This window comes from Salvelinus alpinus, chromosome 15 (genome assembly GCF_045679555.1).
Source record: "Salvelinus alpinus chromosome 15, SLU_Salpinus.1, whole genome shotgun sequence".
Lineage (NCBI taxonomy): Eukaryota > Metazoa > Chordata > Actinopteri > Salmoniformes > Salmonidae > Salvelinus > Salvelinus alpinus.
The window spans coordinates 54,990,641-55,009,833 of record NC_092100.1 but is presented as its reverse complement, the minus strand read 5'-3'; the positions used below and the strand labels follow the sequence as shown (position 1 = coordinate 55,009,833).

General features: G+C 43.2%; 1 protein-coding gene across 7 annotated transcripts in view; it reads left to right on the top strand.

Moving 5' to 3' along the window:
• LOC139540358 (non-muscle caldesmon-like) overlaps positions 1-16,215 on the top strand; it is a 55,236-nt gene extending 39,021 nt beyond the window's left edge. For 3 of the 7 annotated variants that reach the window (XM_071344135.1, XM_071344134.1, XM_071344136.1), the window contains exons 3-16: positions 2,072-2,209; positions 2,418-2,808; positions 2,915-3,559; positions 4,186-4,206; positions 4,364-4,417; positions 4,680-4,958; positions 8,772-8,906; positions 9,758-9,801; positions 9,905-9,977; positions 10,370-10,504; positions 10,904-11,008; positions 13,503-13,571; positions 14,210-14,246; positions 15,950-16,215. In XM_071344135.1, coding sequence (XP_071200236.1) covers positions 2,072-2,209; positions 2,418-2,808; positions 2,915-3,559; positions 4,186-4,206; positions 4,364-4,417; positions 4,680-4,958; positions 8,772-8,906; positions 9,758-9,801; positions 9,905-9,977; positions 10,370-10,504; positions 10,904-11,008; positions 13,503-13,571; positions 14,210-14,246; positions 15,950-15,966 — 2,143 coding nt within the window. In that variant the 3' untranslated portion in view covers positions 15,967-16,215. The remainder of the gene's footprint in view (positions 1-2,071; positions 2,210-2,417; positions 2,809-2,914; positions 3,560-4,185; positions 4,207-4,363; positions 4,418-4,679; positions 4,959-8,771; positions 8,907-9,757; positions 9,802-9,904; positions 9,978-10,369; positions 10,505-10,903; positions 11,009-13,502; positions 13,572-14,209; positions 14,247-15,949) is intronic. The other 4 variants (XM_071344139.1, XM_071344138.1, XM_071344137.1 and 1 more) reach the window with 3 other exon arrangements.
• Positions 16,216-19,193: the final 2,978 nt, after the last annotated feature.

Below are 19,193 nucleotides of genomic sequence, written 5' to 3'. Positions count from 1 at the left end.
TCTGTAAAAAAAATATAATAATAATAATTTTAAAAAATCAAAAAAACGGTTTTTACTTTGTCATTATGGGATATTGTGTGTAGATTGATGAGGAAAAAAGCGATTTAATACATTTTAGAATAAGGCTGTAACGTAACAAAAGGTGGAAAAAGTCAAAGGGTCTGAGTACTTTCCGAATGCACTGTACTGTATGTGTGTGTGGCCTTCTGCCTTCCCAGTGTGTGTTTGTTTGTGAGAGAGAGAGCAGGGGGAAATAATACCCATTCTCTATCAATGGGCCATTTCAAGCTCTCTGCTCACCTCATAAACAAGGCAAGAGACTGCATGGCATGATCTACAGCCACGGATCCTCACATCACAGACGCACGAGATGAATATGGAAAGAGAGAAGAGAAGGCAATAATAAAAATAATAGATTGTTTGATTCCTCCATTTCTCGCTCCCTCCTATCTCCGTATCCCACTTTCTAGAGCTGGGACGATAAACCAAAAGTTATCAACTCCAAACAAACCAACCAGTTATCGTGGATATTTTCTTGATATGGTTTGTTACGATAAATAATCTATAACCCTACCATAGAAATGTGAAGTTTGAAATAAAACAAGTTTGCTAATATGTGTGATTGTTAATGAACCAATTGATAGCTACAGCATTTAAAGTTGTAGTAGTAGTTTTAAGGTTATTAATATAAAAAAAATGAAATGTGGTCCATATTAATGTTATAAATGTGTAATTCAATGTATGGTTATCATGATAATTGAGTCAAGTTATCGTGATATGGATTTTGGTTTCTCTTTATCTTGGCTGGGAGTCCAGTTGATGAGCATTGTGCTCTCCCCATTCTCTCTCTCTTTCATCTCAGTGACGTTTTGATTCACAACACATCTGTGTGTGTTATCAGTCTGACCTTCCTCCACCACGACACCATGCATCCATCCATGCATCCATCCATCCATCCATCCATCCATCCATCCATCCATCCATCCATCCATCCATCCATCCATCCATCCATCCATCCATCCATCCATCCATCCATGCATGCATGCATGCATCCATCCATCCATCCATTCCATCCATCCATCCGCCTCTGTAATTGCTCTCCCGGTCAGATCACTGGGAGACAACATGGTGGATCAGTACAGGGCCAAGTGTTTTGACTGACAAGACCTGATCATTCATCTTTGAATAGTTTGTGAGACCGTCGGCACTATTGTGCAGTGTAAGGTCTGTGGCTGGATCATCTCTCTCAAAGCAGTACGAGACTGTTGGTTAGACGGATGAGCAGTCTGAACTGTAGCGTTTTCCTGTTAGGTCTGAACCTGTGTATAACTCCATTGAGCATGTTCTTTGTGAATGCTTGCAGTAGTAGAGTAAACCCATCTACAAATGAATCAGTTTAAGAGTTTTAAAAGTTCTGGCTGTATATACAGTAAGGTGTCTTAAAGACTTTATGTACTCTATATAATCACACTTTGGGACATAAGGATTAGGCCATGACTACATGGCAGATTTAGTGTTGTATAAAGAACGGAGATGGAATTAGGCTCTTCTCAGTCCAACATACTGTATGTTTGTATCTGCCTATATACACACAATTTACATTCACCTCCCATGTAGCTAACTGTAACAGAGACCTACTCCAGTACATAACGTCTCTCTGCTTCCCCAACTCCATGTTTGGTTAAAGGCCAAGATTGCATCCCAAGAGTGCACCACTTTTGACCAGGGCCCATAGGGCTCTGGTCAAAAGTAGTGCAATTAGTAGGGAATAGGGTGCCATATGGGACACAATGTAAGAAACTCCCCAGGGTGGAAATAAATGTCCGGAAGCTTAGGCCCCAATAAATGTCCCTCTGTAAAACGCTTGATGAAACAAAAACTTGATTTCTTACAATTGTTATGTAAACCACTATAGGTGAAAATAATTGTAGGGATGGTTTGGTATGTATGGGAATCATAATGATATGCAATAGGCATTGGGATAATATCAGTCATTTGTATGGCAGTAATACTTGTACGCAAAAGGCTAACATCTCCCATTCATTTATGTGTATGTCTTGGCTTATTTCAGGGGCTTCAGCACAACTGATGATGATGAGGAGGTGGCTCGCGAGCGTAGGAGAAACGCTCGTGAGGAACGAATGAAAAAGGCGGAGATGGAGGAGTCTAGCAGCGGCACCGTGACAACAGAGGTCAACAACACTCACAGGTAGAGAACACAGGACACCCAGAACGTGAACAAATCCTTGAAAACCAAAAATGTCTTCTACAAATTTAGGTAGAACCACCCCATTCTCCGTACTGAACAAGACCCTGATCTATAGAAAGATCCCATCTGGTAACAATAATATAAGTTACAGTGTTAGCCAATAGCTTGTCTACAACTAATTCATTCTGTTTTCCCCTCCACTCCACAGTGTGACAGAGACAGAGTCCTCCTCCACCGGTGCAGAGGTGAGCTCCTCAGCAGGTGATGGGGATGACGTGGTACTCCTGGACCGCCTGGCCAAGCGGGAGGAACGCAGACAGAAGAGGTTGAAAGAAGCACTGGATAGACAGAAGGAGTTCGACCCTACCATCACCGATGGTAATGAGAACAGCCAGGAGGAGACCTTCTCTAGCGGGCGCCACCAAGGCACAGAGGAGGAGAAGGAGGAGAAACCAGCCCAGGAGGAAGTAACCACCAACTCCTGGAGTAGAGAGGAGGAGAAGGAGGTGAAAGAGGAGGAAGCGACGCCAAAGGAGGAAGAGCCTGAACCCGTCACAGAGCCTGAGAAAGCTGAGGAGGTGGAGGAAGAGAAGAAAGAGGTAAAGTATGACTTCCTAGATTAACGTTAAAGGGCATAAATGTTGGATGGGAGGTATTGTATTTACAGGAAGTAAATATTGACACAAAATGTACTTTATCTCATAGGAAGAGGTTGAAGAAACACAAATAGTACCAGAAAAATTTATTGAATTTGTTGTACCCGCTGCACCACTACAAGAGTGCATGTTTGAAATATCAATTATGCCCAAGATGGCAGTAGAGGAGAAATCTGTTGAAGAGATATCTAAGAAAGAAGAGGAAGAAAAACAGAAAAAAGAGTTGGAAGAAAAAGAGGCTGCAGCAAAACTCAAGAAAGAGGCTGAGGAAAAGGCTGAAAAAGAAAGGAAAGAAGCTGAAGAGAAAGCTGCTAAACTTAAAAGAGAAGAAGAAGAAAAAGCTGCAAAATTGAAGAAAGAAGAAGAAAAAAATGCACAACTCAAGAAAGAGGCTGAAGAAAAGGAAAAGGCTGTAAAACTGAAGAAAGAGGCTGAAGAAAAGGAAAAAGCTGCAAAACTCAACAAAGAAGAAGAAGAAAAAGCTGCAAAACTCAACAAAGAAAAAGAAGAAAAAGCTGCAAAACTCAAGAAAGAAGAAGAAGAAGAAAAAGCTGCAAAACTCAACAAAGAAAAAGAAGAAAAAGCTGCAAAACTCAACAAAGAAGGAGAAGAAGAAAAAGCTGCAAAACTCAAGAAAGACGCTGAAGAGAAAGCTAAAAAATCTAAGCAAGCAGAGGAAAAAAAGAAAGCTGAGGTATCAGTGTGACTTTTAGGGTGATTGCCTCCATTCAAATCCTGGATAACTCCAATGTTCCTCATTAGTTTCTTACAGCACATATATCTACTGTATCTGAATACAGTATGCTCAATAATACATTTATATTCAAGATATTTTAAATTACACATGTAGAGGATATATTTGGGTTATCCAGGTTTTGCTGCGTTTTACATCTTCGCTGTTTAGGCCACTTCCATATCCACATTCTCCCATGCTTTAAGGTGTGGTCACAGATCACAGAGTGGTCACCATGTGTTGCTTTGCATCATTGAGAACTTGGGCAGTTGTGTCCTAGTCTGGTCCCAGATCTGTTTGTTCTGTCCTGCCAATTCCTATGATCATTGTCATGCCAAACTGAGCCATAGAAGTTGGCACAAACAGATCAGCAACCAGGCTAGTTATGTCACAGTGTTGTCACAGTGTGTGTGTGTGTGTGTGTGTGTGGTCAGCATCAAGGTACATCTGCATTGCTCTCATCTTGCAGGCTGCAGTGGAACACCATTGTATGGCAATTTGCCTGGCTTCTACGTTCGCATATGTAGATAGATGCCACAGTTATCTGACTTCTCTTGTTATATTTCCCTTTGTTCCTGCCCACCAAGGAGGAAAAGTCAAAAAAGCGGGTAAGATCAAGTTGAAATGTCAATTCAAATAGAAATAATATGTATGTGATGATCAATCTAAATCATAGATTGTAAAAATGTCCATATTATGCTGGACACCATTTGTTTATATTCTATAACTTTGTTTTTGTTTCAACATTGTTGGACTTTGATGCAGTCTGAGAAGGTGGAGTTGGAGAAACCGAAGTTAAGGTCAGTGAAGAAAGACGAGGTGAGTGTCATTTTCTGTCCACCCGACAAACAGTTGCCTTGTTATACTAACACTGTTTGTGGCATTCATTAGCTGTTCTATCTATCTCTGCTTTTTATTGGTGTATAACTCATCCACTGGTCCATCGCTCATCAATTGGTTTCCATTGGTGAATTGATAGAAATAGATGAAGCATGTTGGATGGGGTATTGTAATCTCATTCCAATGATATGGGTCTATCACTAATCCATTGGTCTATCTATCTGTGCTCTCTATTGAACAGAAAGAGTCCTCCCTCTCCAAGCAGCAGAACGGAGGTGTGTCGCGCTCCGCCGAGGCCGAGGACCAGGAGCGCCTGGAGGCAGAGCGTAAGCTGGAGGAGCTGAAGCGGCGTCGTGACGAGGCGGACAGCGAGGTGTTTGAGAAGATGAAGCAGAAACAGCAGGAGTCTGAGGCCGAGCTGGAGGAGCTGAAGAAGAAGAGGGAGGGGAGGAAGAAGATCATTGAGGAGGAAGAGAAGCAGAAGAAGGCAGAGATGGCAGAAAAGAAGGCCAAGGAGCAGGTGGGTGGGGACGTAGAGACAGACAGACAGGTGGGGGCTAAGGATGGACAGACAGACAGGTGGGAACTGGGGACGGACAAACAGACAGACGTGGAATGGCGCTGCAGTGGATAGCAGCCGTTATACGGGCTCCTGACCAATTCTGCTATGTTGTGTGTTTTTTTTTACGCTGATCTTAACTTCTTATGGGCAGGTGGGACGGTAGCATCCCACCTGGCCAACATCTGGTGAAATTGTAGAGCGCGAAATTCAAACTACAGAATTATAAATATTTCACTTTCATAAAATCATAAAGTGTAATACATCAAAATAAAGCTTAACTTCTTGTTAATCCAACCGCTGTGTCAGATTTCAAAAAGGCTTTACGGCGAAAGCACACCATGCGATTATCTGAGGACAGCGCCCCGCATACAAAAGCATGAAAAACATATTTCAACCAGGCAGGTGCGCCACGAAAGTCAGAAATAGCGATATAATAAATGCCTTATCTTTGATGATCTTCTTCTATTGGCACCCCAAAAGGTCCCAGATACATCACAAATGGTCCTTTTGTTCAATAATGTCCTTATTTATATCCATAAAAACTCAGTTTAGCTTAGTTTAGTTACTAATAAACTTTTCCAAACAAGTCAAACAACGTTTAGAATCAAACCTTCGGTACCCTAATACGTAAATAAACGATACAATTTAAGACGGAGAATCGTTATTGTCTTTACCGGAGAAAAATACCAAAGAACGCACTCTCTTCCACGCGCTTCGAAACACTACAGCCAAAATGGGAGCCACCTAGAAAAACTACAATTTCTGGCTAATTTTTCCAAAAACCAGCATGAAACTCTTTCTAAAGACTGTTGACATCTAGTGGAAGCCCTAGGAACTGCAATCTGGGAGGATTTCGCCTTATAATAAAAGTGACAGCCATTGAAAACAGTGGTAGGCTGAAATTGTTTTTTTTGGGATGGTTTGTCCTCGGGGTTTTGCCTGCCATATCAGTTCTGTTGTACTCACAGACATAGTCTTTGTGTTTTCTATCCAAATCTACCAATTATATGCATATCCTAGCTTCTGGGCCTGAGTAACATGCAGTTTACTTTGGGCACGCTTTTCATCCGGACGTGAAAATACTGCCCCCTACCCAAGAGAGGTTAACTTCTTTTGTACATAATGTCTCCGAAAATAGCTTCTGGAGATCAGAACAGCTATCACTAATCTCGATTTGGATGACAATTTCTACTTCAACTAGTCTACAGCTTTGGATGTTCTGTTTACTGGATCAGGCCCTAATTCCCGAAAGAGGAAGCGATGGCGGAAAAGTGGCAGACGAGCCAGCGTCCTTACGTGACTACGTTGGCGACCAAATAAACTGCCTTTACCCTCCATTCTGTTTGGGAACGTACAGTCACTAGAGACCAAACTGTACAAGCTCCATTTGAGACTATCCTATCAACGGGACCTGGAGAACTGTAATATTCTAGGATTCTTGGAGACGTGGCTGAACAAGGACATGGATAATATACATCTAGCAGGCTTTTCTATGCATCGTCAAGACCAGTCAGCAGCACTGAGGAAGATGAGGGGGAGGTGTGTGTCTCTTTGTTAACAACAGCTGGTGTGCAATGAGACCATACTGTTTACTAAGAGAGTTTTTATCTACATTTTTCATAGCTGTCCACCACAAACCGATGCTAGCACTAAGACCGCACTGAACAAGCTGTATAGGGCCATAAGCAAACAAGAAAATGCACATCCAGAGGCAGCGCTTCCTGTGGCCGGTGATTTTAATGCAGTGAAACTGAAATCCCTTTGACCTCATTTTTATCAGCATGTCACCTGTGCAAGTAGAGGCGACAAAATTCTAGATCACCTTTACTCGACACACAGAAAAGTATTAGAAGGCTTCCCGAGTGGTGCAGTGGTCTAAGGCACTGCATCACAGTGCTAGCTGTGCCACTAGAGTCCAGGCTCTGTTGCAACCGGGAGACCCATGGGGCAGTGCACAATTGGCCCAGCGTCTTCTGGGTTAGGGGACAATTTGGCCGGCAGGGATGTCCTTGTCCTATCGTGCACTAGCAACTCCTGTGGCGGGCCGGGCGCAGTGCACGCTGACACGGTCGCCAGGTTTCCTCCGAGACATTGGTGCGGCTGGCTTCCGAGTTATGTGTCAAGAAGCAGTGCGGCTTGGTTGGGTTGTGTTTCGGAGGACGCACGGCTCTCGACCTTTGCCTCTCCCGAGTCCGTACGGAAGTTGCAGCGATGAGACAAGACTGTAACTACCAATTAGATACCACGGAATTGCGGAGAAAAAGGGGTAAAAAAAAAGTATTAGAGGTTCTCTCTTGCCCTCCCTTTTGCAAATCTGGCTATAACTATCTCCTCCTGTTCCTGCTTACAAGTAAAAACTCAAACAGGAAGTACTAGTGATGTGCTCGATACGGAAGTGGTCCGATGAAGCGGATGCTAAGCTACAGGACTGCTTCACTAGCACAGACTGGAATATGTTCCGGGATTCATCAGATAATATTGAGGAGTTTACCACATCAGTCACTGTATGTACAGTCGTACATATCCAAACCAGAAGCCATGGATTACAGGCAACATCCGCAGTGAGCTAAAGGCTAGAGTTGCCACTTTCAAGGAGCGGGACATTAATCCGGACACTTATAAGAAATCCCGCTACGACTATGAAGTGGTGAGGGTAGGCAACAACACATCTGCCACGCTGACCCTCAACATGGGGGCCCATCAGGGGTGTGTGCTTAGTCCCCTCCTGTACTCCCTGTTCATCCACGACTGCGCATGACTCCAACACCATCTTTAAGTTTGCTGACAACACAACGTTGGTAGGCCTGATCACCAACAACCATGAGACAGCCTATAGGGAGGAGATCAGTGACCTGGCAGTGTGGTGCCAGGACAGCAACCTCTCCCTCAGCAAGACAAAGGAGCTGATTGGGACTGCAGGAAACGGAGGGCCGAGCACGCCCCCATCCACATCACTGGGGCCAAGCTCCCTATCATCCAGGACCTCTATACCAGGCGATATCAGAGGAAGGCCCTAAAAATCAAAGACTCTAGCCTCCCAAGTCATAGACTTTTCTCTCTGCTACCGCATGGCAAGCGGTACCGATGCACCAACAAGAACCAACTGGACCCTGAACAGCTTCTACCACCAAGCCACAAGACTCCTAAATAGTTAACCAAACAGCTACTCGGCCTACCTGCATTGACTCTTTTTGCACTAACTCTTTTTGAATCACAGCCCCTACTGTTTATTATCTATCCTGTTGCCTAGTGCCTTTACCCCTAACTATATGTACTTATCTACCTCAATTAACTTGCACATCGACTTCAGTACTGGTACCCTGTGTATAAGTTAGAATAAATCACTGTGTATTTATTCCATGTGTTATTATCTTTCTATTATTTTTCTATTATTCTCTCTGCATGCTCTGTTGGGAAAGTTTCATAAGTAAGCATTTCACTGTTAGCCTACACCTGTTGTTTACAAAGCATGTGACAAAAAAACATTTGACAGACCGGTGGAGACTGGGGACGGATGGACGGACAGACAGACAGACAGGTGGGGACATGGGACGAACAGATAGGGATCCAGTTGAAACGGAAGCAAAATGCTTTATTAAACAGCAAAATTATTTTTAAAAAAAACATGTTTTCACCCCATTTCAGACCGTTTCCTTCCATTTCGTGCCTAGTGAAAAACCCTAACTCTAGCTTCATGTCTTCATCCCGGTTTAGCCTTAACCCTAACGATAACAATGATGGTTAAATGGGCCATTGCTCTGGTTCTAACAGGAGGAGAGGAAGAGGTTGAAGGAAGAGATAGAGCAAAGAAGAAAAGACGCTGCAGAGAAGAAGAAACAGATGATCGAGGAATCGGGCGACGGAGACAAGAAACCCTTCACATTGGGTGTCACGCCCAAGGGCAAGGTGAGGCCCTATAGGCTTCAGCTACAGATGATATCATTACAGTAACTGAGAGAGATCTGTTGGCGATTAACAAAAGCTATCGCCTATAGATATTGTGTCCATATTGATGTGCAATGTCTTCCCGTAAAGCAATGCAATGCAACACCTTGAGTAAAGATCCATAGAATTATTCTGGGAATGGGAAACTTATGTGTTTCCAAATTTGAAACATGCTGCTGTCTCTTTAATTGTTAAGTCTGTTTCTACGTCCTCTGAATGATAGACAGCTTTCCATAAAAACAGAAATTCTCTATGGCAAGTGCAAAACAGTGATTTTGCTGCTGGTATCACAACTAGGCTCAAATATGGGTGTTCAGAGGAGGTCTAGGACTGAGAGGAATTTATTGTGACAATTATTTTAGGAGCATCCACAGCTAGCAGTATGAGTGTGTGTGTGTGAATGCTTTTGTGTGTTTGTGTACGTGTGTGCCTGACTGAGTGTATGGCTTGCATGCGTTTGTGTGCGCACACTCGTTATGGACTTGTCATTTATCATAAACAGCAGTCCTGGGTTCCCAGCCCGGGGCTCAGGAGCTGACAGGACCCTGCTTATACTGGCTCTGTGACAGACTGACTCCTCAACACAACACTGAGTCATCACCATTGGGTTCACTTTGTTCAGATCACACAGAACTAACTGCCCAAGAATGGTAAGAATTTTAGTCTAAAGGGAGAAAGGAAGAAATGGAAAGAGAGGGACAGAGGAGGAGAGAGAGAGAGAGAGAGCAGCAGACATTTGCATCAGCTGTGTGTTGCATGTCAATAATGTGTTTACAAGTGTAATCAAGTTAGTCTATTCTCTGTGTTTTTAGATTGGGGAGAGAGCAGAATTCTTGAACCAGAGAGCCCAGAAAGGGTGAGCATTCCCTGCCTTTTACTCCTACTATGGTATTCATGTAAACCTTCAGTCTAGAATGTTCTGCATTGTACTCACGGTTTGTGTGTTCTTGCTCCTACAGCTGTAAGACATCACATGCTCCTATTGTCTCCAAGATAGGCAACAGACTGGATTTATACACCGCTGCAGTTCATGTAAGGCATAGACACATCCTAAATGCATAGTGTTCCAGGGCATCTTGAGGCCTACTCATCATGTCATAAGAATGACAGAACGAGTACAAATATCCAATAAAAAGCTAGGAGGGAAAAATGAGGTGATTGTATCTTGTTGAGGACCTATTTGTCCATTTGTAGTCATCATTGTAAATGAGAATTGGTTCTCAACTGACTTTTATGGTTAAATAAAGGTTAAACAACTAAATAAATGGAATACAAAACACAATCACTTGCCTCCCAGTTTCTCTATTTATTGATTTATTTTTAAGTGGCATTATCTTGATGTCTGACTGTAGGTCGCTCTGGATAAGCGTGTCTGCTAAATTACCAAAATGTACAAATGAAATGTCTCCTTTCCCTCTCCACAGACCAACCGGGATGTGAGGTCTCCTAAGTCTCCAGTCTCAGACCTGCCAGAGACACCAAGCATCCGCAACATCAAGAGCATGTGGGAGAAAGGGAACGTTGGGGTGGCCACTGAGAGCCCCAAGCCTATGAATAAGGTGAGGGAGGAGAGGGAGTCAGGAGAGGGACGGGGAGAGATGGATGGAGGAGAGAGAGAGTGTGGGGGAGAGAGAGAGAGAGAGAGAGAGAGGGGAGGGAGGGGGAAGGATTGAGAGAGGGAGAAGAAGGGCAGCAGGTAGCCTAGCGGTTAAGAGAGATGGGCCAGTAAGTGGAATGTCACTCGTTTGAATCCCCGAGCTGACTAAGTGAAAAATCTGTTGATGTACCCTTGACCACTTAACCATAATTGCTCCTGTAAGGTGCTCTGGATGAGAGCGTCTGCTAAATGACAAAAAAATGTAAATAAGAAGAGATTGGGAGACAGGAGGAGAGAGCGAGAGAGCAATCGCTGACTGAAAGTGATGAATGACAGCCTACTTCTCTACCTTCTTCCCCAGGATGCTGCTGATATTAAAGTGGGTGTGGCTGGACTGACTAAAGGCTGGGGCAAGAGCCCGGCAGACACTGGCAAGGCAGCCGCAGCCGCAGCTGAGAAGGCTGAAGTAAGGACAAAACACACACGATTGAGCTCTTTAACTTGAAAATGTGGCTAGTTGTAGTCTAATGACCCCAAATGGCCGACCTGGTGAGTGTACGTCTATACGATCATCCATTTTGTCTCTCAACTTGTGACCTACACTAGTGGAGACGCGCTGAAATAGGATTTATGTACGCGTCATGTCATTTTTTCTGCTGTAACAGCCTCCACTCTTCTGGGAAGGCTTTCCACTAGATGTTGGAACATTGCTGTGGGGATTTGCTTCCATTCAGCCACAAGAGCATTAGTGAGGTCAGACACTGATGTTGGGCGATCAGGCCTGGCTCGCAGTCGGCATTCCAATTCATCCCAAAGGTGTTTGATGGGGTTGAGGTCAGGGCTCTGTGCAGGACAGTCAAGTTCTTCCACACAGATCTCAACAAACCACTTCTGTATGGACCTTGCCTTGTGCACAAGGTCATTGTCATGCTGAAACAGGAAAGGGCCTTCCCCAAACTGTTGCCACAAAGTTGGAAGCACAGAATTGTCTAGAATGTCATTGTATGCTGTAGCGTTAAGATTTCCCTTCACTGGAACTAAAGGGCCTAGCCCGAACCATGAAAAACATCCCCAGACCATTATTCCTCCCCCACCAAACTTTACAGTTGGCATTATGCATTGGGGAAGGAAGAGTTCTCCTGGCATCCACCAAACCCAGATTCATCCGTCGGACTGCCAGATGGTGAAGTATGATTCATCACTCCAGAGAACACTTTTCCACTGCTCCAGAGTCCAATGGCGGCGAGCTTTACACCACTCCAGCCGACACTTGGCATTGCGCATGGTGATCTTAGGCTTGAGTGCGACTGCTCGGCCATGGAAACCCATTTCATGAAGCTCCCGACGAGCAGTTATTGTGCTGACGTTGCTTCCAGAGGCAGTTTAGAGCTTGGTGTGAGTGTTGCAACCAAGGACACACAATTTTTACACACTTCAGCACTTGGCGGTCCCGTTCTGTGAGCTTGTGTGGCCTACCACTTCGCGGCTGAGATGTTTTTGCTCCTAGATGTTTCCACTTCACAATAACAGGACTTACATTTGACCGGGCCAGCTATAGCAGGACAGAAATTTGACGAACTGACTTGTTGGAAAGGTAGCATCCTATGACGGTGCCAAGTTGAAAGTCACTGCAATAAGTCCATTCTACTGACAATGTTTGTCTATGAAGATTGCATGGCTGTGTGCTCAATTTTATACACCTGTCAGCAACAGGTGTGGCTGAAATAGCCAAATCCACTAACGTTTTAGATCGTGGTGACAATGTGATTGTCTGTATGTGACCAATCAAAAAGGTAAAGTCTCTCAAATGTTTTCAGTTGACGACCAGTTTCATAAAAAACTACTTTTGCTTTCTCCTAACAGTTGATTTGTTTAGATTTCAAACTAGAGAGTTAAACCAGATCATTTCTGTGTTTAACCGATGTGTAGGATACAGGTATCCTAAATTGGATGTATATCTAAAGTAAAGGCCATATCCAGTGTGATGTTGGAGGCCATTTGAGACAGTCAGTGCGTGCTATTCTTTATAGCTTGCTAGCAGGCTAATCTGACCAGTTCTATTTGAGACAGTCAGTGCGTGCTATTCTTTATAGCTTGCTAGCAGGCTAATCTGACCAGTTCTATTTGAGACAGTCAGTACGTGCTATTCTTTATAGCTTGCTAGCAGGCTAATCTGACCAGTTCTATTTGAGACAGTCAGTGCATGCTATTCTTTATAGCTTGCTAGCAGGCTAATCTGAACAGTTCTATTTGAGACAGTCAGTGTGTGCTATTCCTTATAGCTTGCTAGCAGGCTAATCTGACCAGTTCTATTAGAGACAGGCAGAACAGGATGTGAGACGTACTGTTGATTGGCAAGCCACTTTGTTCGAACCTGACATTTATGAGGGGATATCTTTAGTCCCATTCCTTCTGGCCACAAGTACTTGTAAGAGCCAAGTTGCTTTTACAGGAACGCTACAAGGTTTCCCTCTCATGGAGAGAAGTTATAAAGCACTCCTTCTGTATGTTATATGAAATGTTTCGGTTAGGCTATTTGTTTTGAGAAAATGTCTGTCTATCAATTACTGTTGTTTAACAACTTCTTTATTTTCCTCTCTTCTACTTGACTAGCTCTGCAGTTGTCTTCCTCCGGAACTTTCCTTCCTTCTGTACTTTTCTGTTCTGTCTTCCGCTTGATTTTAACTGTGGGAAAGGTACTGTATGATCCAGTTTGTCATGTTAGCAATATGCATCTGATATCTTTAAAAAGTACTTTCTTGAATGCGCCATTGATGGAAACATATACATTTTAGTTCATCAATAAATGAATAGCAATTTAGTCGTGATCATTCACCAACCGTTGATGCACTTCTTAGCATCCAGCGTAGTTCCGTCCATGCTTTTGTTCAGATTAAATGCGCTATAGCCTCACTAGGGCTTCTTCCCCACGTTACGCTCTGCTCTGTGTTCTCTTGCAGGACCTGAAACCTGTTGATGTGGGCAACAAGCGCAGCCTATGGGAAACAAAGGGCTCTTCCCCTGCTAAGGTGAGCTAGTAGATCAGATGAAGGCCCTGTCCCGAAAACAACCTCTAGCCCCTACCCCCAGACACATGGAGAACGGAGAGGATTTGATGGGTGTAAACAGTATCTTGATAGCTCCACCTTGCCCTTTTGTAGGCTAGGTGGATTTTTGCCATATCGCGAACACCTGTCCAATCTCTCAGATCTCCACAAGTGTTGGGTTTAGGGTCTAGGGGTACATGTGTGATTAGGCAACAGTACTGGAGTATCTACAGTGTGCCAAAGATAAAACGTTTCAAACATGGTTACATTTCATTTCAATTTTGGTCACGTTCCAGGAACGTTCTCCAACTGGTTTGACATTGGGAATGTTCTCAAACAGTTCCGAGAATGTTCAGAAAGGACGTTCTTCTGTGGGAATTTCAGTACTTCAGCATAACGTTTCCGAGTCGTGTTCAATTCTGGTTTGCTGATACATAGTTGTCACACTTTCTTCACTCCTTGTGAGTCAGTTTAGCATATTAAACTGCATGACCCTGAACTATATGAAATCTGAATAAGTAATAATGATTGCCCCTTGGTAAGACATGACTCACCTAGAAATACAGTCATTTCACTGGTAAAGATTAGTAACTTTGTGTTCCCTTGTTTTCTGTTAACAGGTAACAGTTGGAGGCAAGACCAAATCTGTCACAAATGGTAAGTGAGTTTTCTCACCACGATGTGAATGTGTGCGCGCGTGCTTTTCCGAACCTGTTGCGAGTGACATCGTCACAGAACGAAAGAAGCTGGGGCTAAGGAGACCTTTTCTCACATGAAGGACACCCACCCACACGTGCCTTGAATTGACTTACATCCCCCCAATGGAGCCGTGTCCATAACTCCTACGTCTGTCCTCCACTCTGTGCCCGAGTTCGCTGGCCACCGTAAATCAAATCCTTTGGACGGACATATTGGGCATGTTCCATTGCCTCATGGCATTATTGTTCTATATATAAAGGGCTCGTTCCCACTGACCTTATTTCTCTGTGCAAGGAACCTGTCGTGTCCTGTGTCCCAAATGGTCGAGGTGGCGTGGCGGTTAAACAACGCAGGGCAGTGGAGGCATCCCAAATGGCATCCTATTCCCTATATAGTGGGATGCGTAGGTCACCCCACGCCACCTGGACCCGACGAATACTGTGCAGACCGTCGGCATGATGCCACGCATGCCACAGTGCAGCTGCTATTGTCACATTACTGTTGCATTATGCCCGCAGGGCTCTGGAGGAATCCCAGTCGTTTAAGCAGCAAAGTAGCCTCCCTCACTAGGCTTTTACACTCAACCGTAATGTTGTCAAGGCTTATGCTCTTACTGGGTCAATTCTAGTTGCTTACTGTATAATCTCAGTGGCTGTTGAGTGAGACTAGCAACAGTAGATACTGACAGGTCAAAGAGATATGATTTCCTATGGGTAACAAGTTATGTCGATTATATAGTACACGTTTCTGCCCAAGTACCTTTCTCACTACAGTGCTACTTTTACGGTTCCCCAATACGGTATATACTGTATCATTAGTAGCACACTCAGCCCAGTCTAGCCCAAACTGGGGATATCCCTCAAACACCCACTGTCTGAGTCAGACCCTGGGGGAAGGAAAAGCTGTCGCACTCGCTTGGGTGTCACCCTATCTAGCGCCCCCCACCCGTGCAACCTTCCCAGTTCTTCAGCTGAAATAGCCCCCTGGGAATGAACTAAAGGGCAAATTATATTAATCACTCAAACTAGTGTCACTGCAGGGGCCTCAGAATATGTGTCGACAAAGGTAGCGCCTACTGGGTCTGATATACACAACTGTGCGCGCGCGCACACACACATACACACACACATACACTAACTCACTTGCGCGCACATACGCACACATGCATGCTTGTACACAAACACACACTTCACTGTACTTGAACACATTCACGCACACATGTTTGTACGTGCATGCGCGCACACACACACACACACACACACACACACACACACACACACACACACACACACACACACACACACACACACACACACACACACACACATACATTTTGATGAACAGCTCTAAAATTAGATGACTTGTTAATCAATCAGTGTCTCTATTAACACCTAATAAAGTTTGATAAGCTATGCTGTATTCTGAAGGAGTGGATACATATTTCTCTCTGGGATTTAGAATTGAATAACTATGACTCACTTAGAAGTAGAATTATACTTGACTACTTTATTTGAAAGTGATTCTTACATTTTTAAGAGTTTGGCTGTACTGGTTGTTCTCTGTTTCCTTGCACGGTTTTGCCACTTTTTGAGACTTTTTGTTTGTGACTTTTTGCAACTTTTCCTCAGGGCTAATGATCTTTTCCTCCCTATCTCTCTCAGCAGGTGTGGGACGCTAATGATCCAAAGTAAAAACCCCGAGGAAGAACAGCCAAACACTGATGAAATACAAGACTCTACTATGTGTATTCATAACCAAAAAATATATCCATAACAGCCTTGCAGGGGTTGGAACCCAAATTATTTTCCAATCATTTAGTTCTGAACAGATTTTTTGTTGTTGTTGTTGTTGTTCCATTCCACTGTTCTGACCAACACGTTCTGAACCTGTTCGAACCCCCCAAAAATAAATATAGCGTTCCTTTCTGTTCCTTTTTAAACCTCTGAAATCTATTTTTCTACATGACTTCACCAATCATTGCGGATAGAGCAGCATGCTACGGAGTGGGCAAGCTATAATTGTTAACATGCATTGGACAGACAAGTGTAGGTCGCGAGATGCGACTCAAATTTTGCAGGTGGGGAGAGAGCGAGAGAGGGTAGAGGAGGAGGCTTGGCTTGAAGTGCTGGGCATCTTGTTATGACATGCATTTTCTGAATTAGACCCACAGAATTATAGCTACGGAGGAGCGGCTTCTATGAAGGAACTTTGAATGTCTTTGAACTTCCGAGAGTTGGCTTAACGTTGGACCAGAGCTATTTAGCTTGATAACAAGCTTGTGTGTGCTATAGTATCCTTAACTAGCAATGAAAAAGTGAATCCATTCTTCTCTACAAAAGAATCTCTCCTTAATTTCTGAATCACGCTTGTAACATCAGTAGGCTACAGTAGCCTATGCTTCAGAGGGGGAGGGGCATGTAGCCTACACACGCATAAAAACTGGCGAAGATTTTCAGCTGGCAGGCACACACTGGAATACGTTTTTGAGTGTGGACTTTGCATAGGTGCTTTGTTGCGTTTTTTGTGGGACTGGGAAAAAATCCCCAGAATGTAAAATAACGTTATTAAACAGTACCCATGCTTTTACAATAATGGTTCTGTTCCAGAACAGTATACTGTAGATCACTTCAATTCCTGGTTCTGATTCTGTTCATCGAAAGATGTCATTATTTTCCGTTCTGTTCCCTGAAACGGTTCCAACCTCCCCAGCCTTTGCACAATCCCTTGTACATCCTCATAGAATTTATGCTGTGAAAATGAAATTTGGAAATAATTTATGTTAGTGTCATGAAAAATATTGTATCCCCCCCCCCCCACCCATTTGGGCTCGACTTAATTTCTTTGATAAACAAAAGAAATTCAAAGAATAGATTAGAAACCTTAAAGAAATGTTTTCAAAGCTATCCAAAATGCAAAGCGCCTTCTGAAGAGATACACTAAGAATTGAATAAGGTATCTATCCAAATAGCCACACTGAACTGAATTTTGTTGTACTTTTATTTTCTATTTTTCAAGAAAAGCTTCCGGTTGCGTAAGGTTGACATTAGCTGCCAGTCTGATCATATACATGTACTACCTATATGTCAGGATAGATGTTTGTCACATTCATCGCTTCGATATCTTTGCTCGCAGTGTAATGGTGATGTGATGGTGTCATTGCAGTGCATATTCACATTATTCAGTCGTACAGTATGTATGGGGTATTTTAGTTATGAATTAGCAGTATACACACTATCACGGCTTTTTTGACATGTGATCACATGTTGTATTCCATTTGTGGAAATGTCAAAATGACTATTATTGCATCACAGCTGTTTTTTTTTCCTCCCAAATATACTTTTCGTTGACTGATACGTTTGTCCCGCTTAGCTGGGTTTGGGCTGATAAGCCTCTAAATACTTGACCTATTTTTATGTTTACGGATGTCAATATTCGGACTGCCACATGGTCACGAGGAGGCTGTCCTAATATGGACACCGTATACATGTATATTGAATGGCTCTGCTCTCCAGGTGACAGACCATGAACTACAACTTATTTCTCAATAAGCACTGGTTGCTAAACTAACCCCCTTCAAAATCATTGGATAAATAATGCCCAGGACTGTAGCAAGATTATCAGAGGGTTAATCACTCCTTGGTTGGGCTTAAAGGTCTCAATGTATAATAAGGCTATTGGAATGAAGAGCTATCCAGGAAAGGTGTGACCGTTTGACTAAAGTTAACAATCATCCAAAGAGACAGGAGTCATATCACATTGTTCCATGAAGATTTTCACAACTAAACCAAAGAGACTAGGTTTTTTAGACCAACGTTTTAAACAGTGAGTAGGCATAGATGCAGTAAAGAGGTCAATGGAACATAGACCATGGGGGATAGAAGGACACCGGATTGGCGCACATTCAACAAATCTCAAATCATATTGGATTGGTCACGTACACGTGTTTAGCAGATGTTATTGCGGGTGTAGCGAAATGCTTGTAAGAGCTAGAAGCGAGGCAGCCCTCTCTGTCGGCGCCATCTCCTCCCCTATCTGATCGAACAAAGTCAAATCTGTCATGATTTATGTATTGTAACAGGTCCACAGTGCCGTTACTAAAGTTCGATTTGGATACATTTGGCTGTTTACGCTGCATAACATATAGAAGTAGTCCATTTTCAGGTTTAGAAGAAGTGACCGCTAAATGCTAACTCCCATTCGTAGAAGCTGGTAGCGTAGCTAGCATAGAAAAATCGGTGGTGGTAGTCAGTCGTTTTTAACTGTAATGCAGTTGATTGAGGACGGTGATATAAACATGTATTGGGGTTGACATCAATACAAGCATTATTCTCAAATTTTTTACCTCAACATAGTTTCAAAGACACATAGACAATAGCCTAAATGTAGGCACATTTTGCTGGGGGCAATAAGGAGATTCGGGATCTTTCCTCCATGGCATCTTTCCCCCATGCGTTTCCATGGCATTTCCATTGTTTTGGTCGACTTCTATTGACCTCCTTACGGCATCTATCACTTCAAAACCAAATATGTCAAATGTTCTGGGGATTCTTAAGAATGTTCTCTTTTGTTCACACATTTTCACATAATTCATTGTATTTTATTTTTTAAAGGATTCTTTGCATCATTTTTGAAACACCATGGGAAATGTTCCCACAGAGTAACATGAGCTGAGATTTGCACCATATTGCAAGTTAAGGGGAAAAGTAAAGACCCATCTGTCTATATACAGTTGACTTTACTGATGTATACCAAAATACAATACTGTACTCGGCGTCTAATTAAAATACAGTTCTTTACTCACTGATGTTTGACTTTGGCATTCTTGAGTATGAGGTGGTATCGATCTCTGTGAATGCTCCTTTTTGTTTGAAACTTGAGGCAAAGGAGAGTATTGTAAGTCAAGTA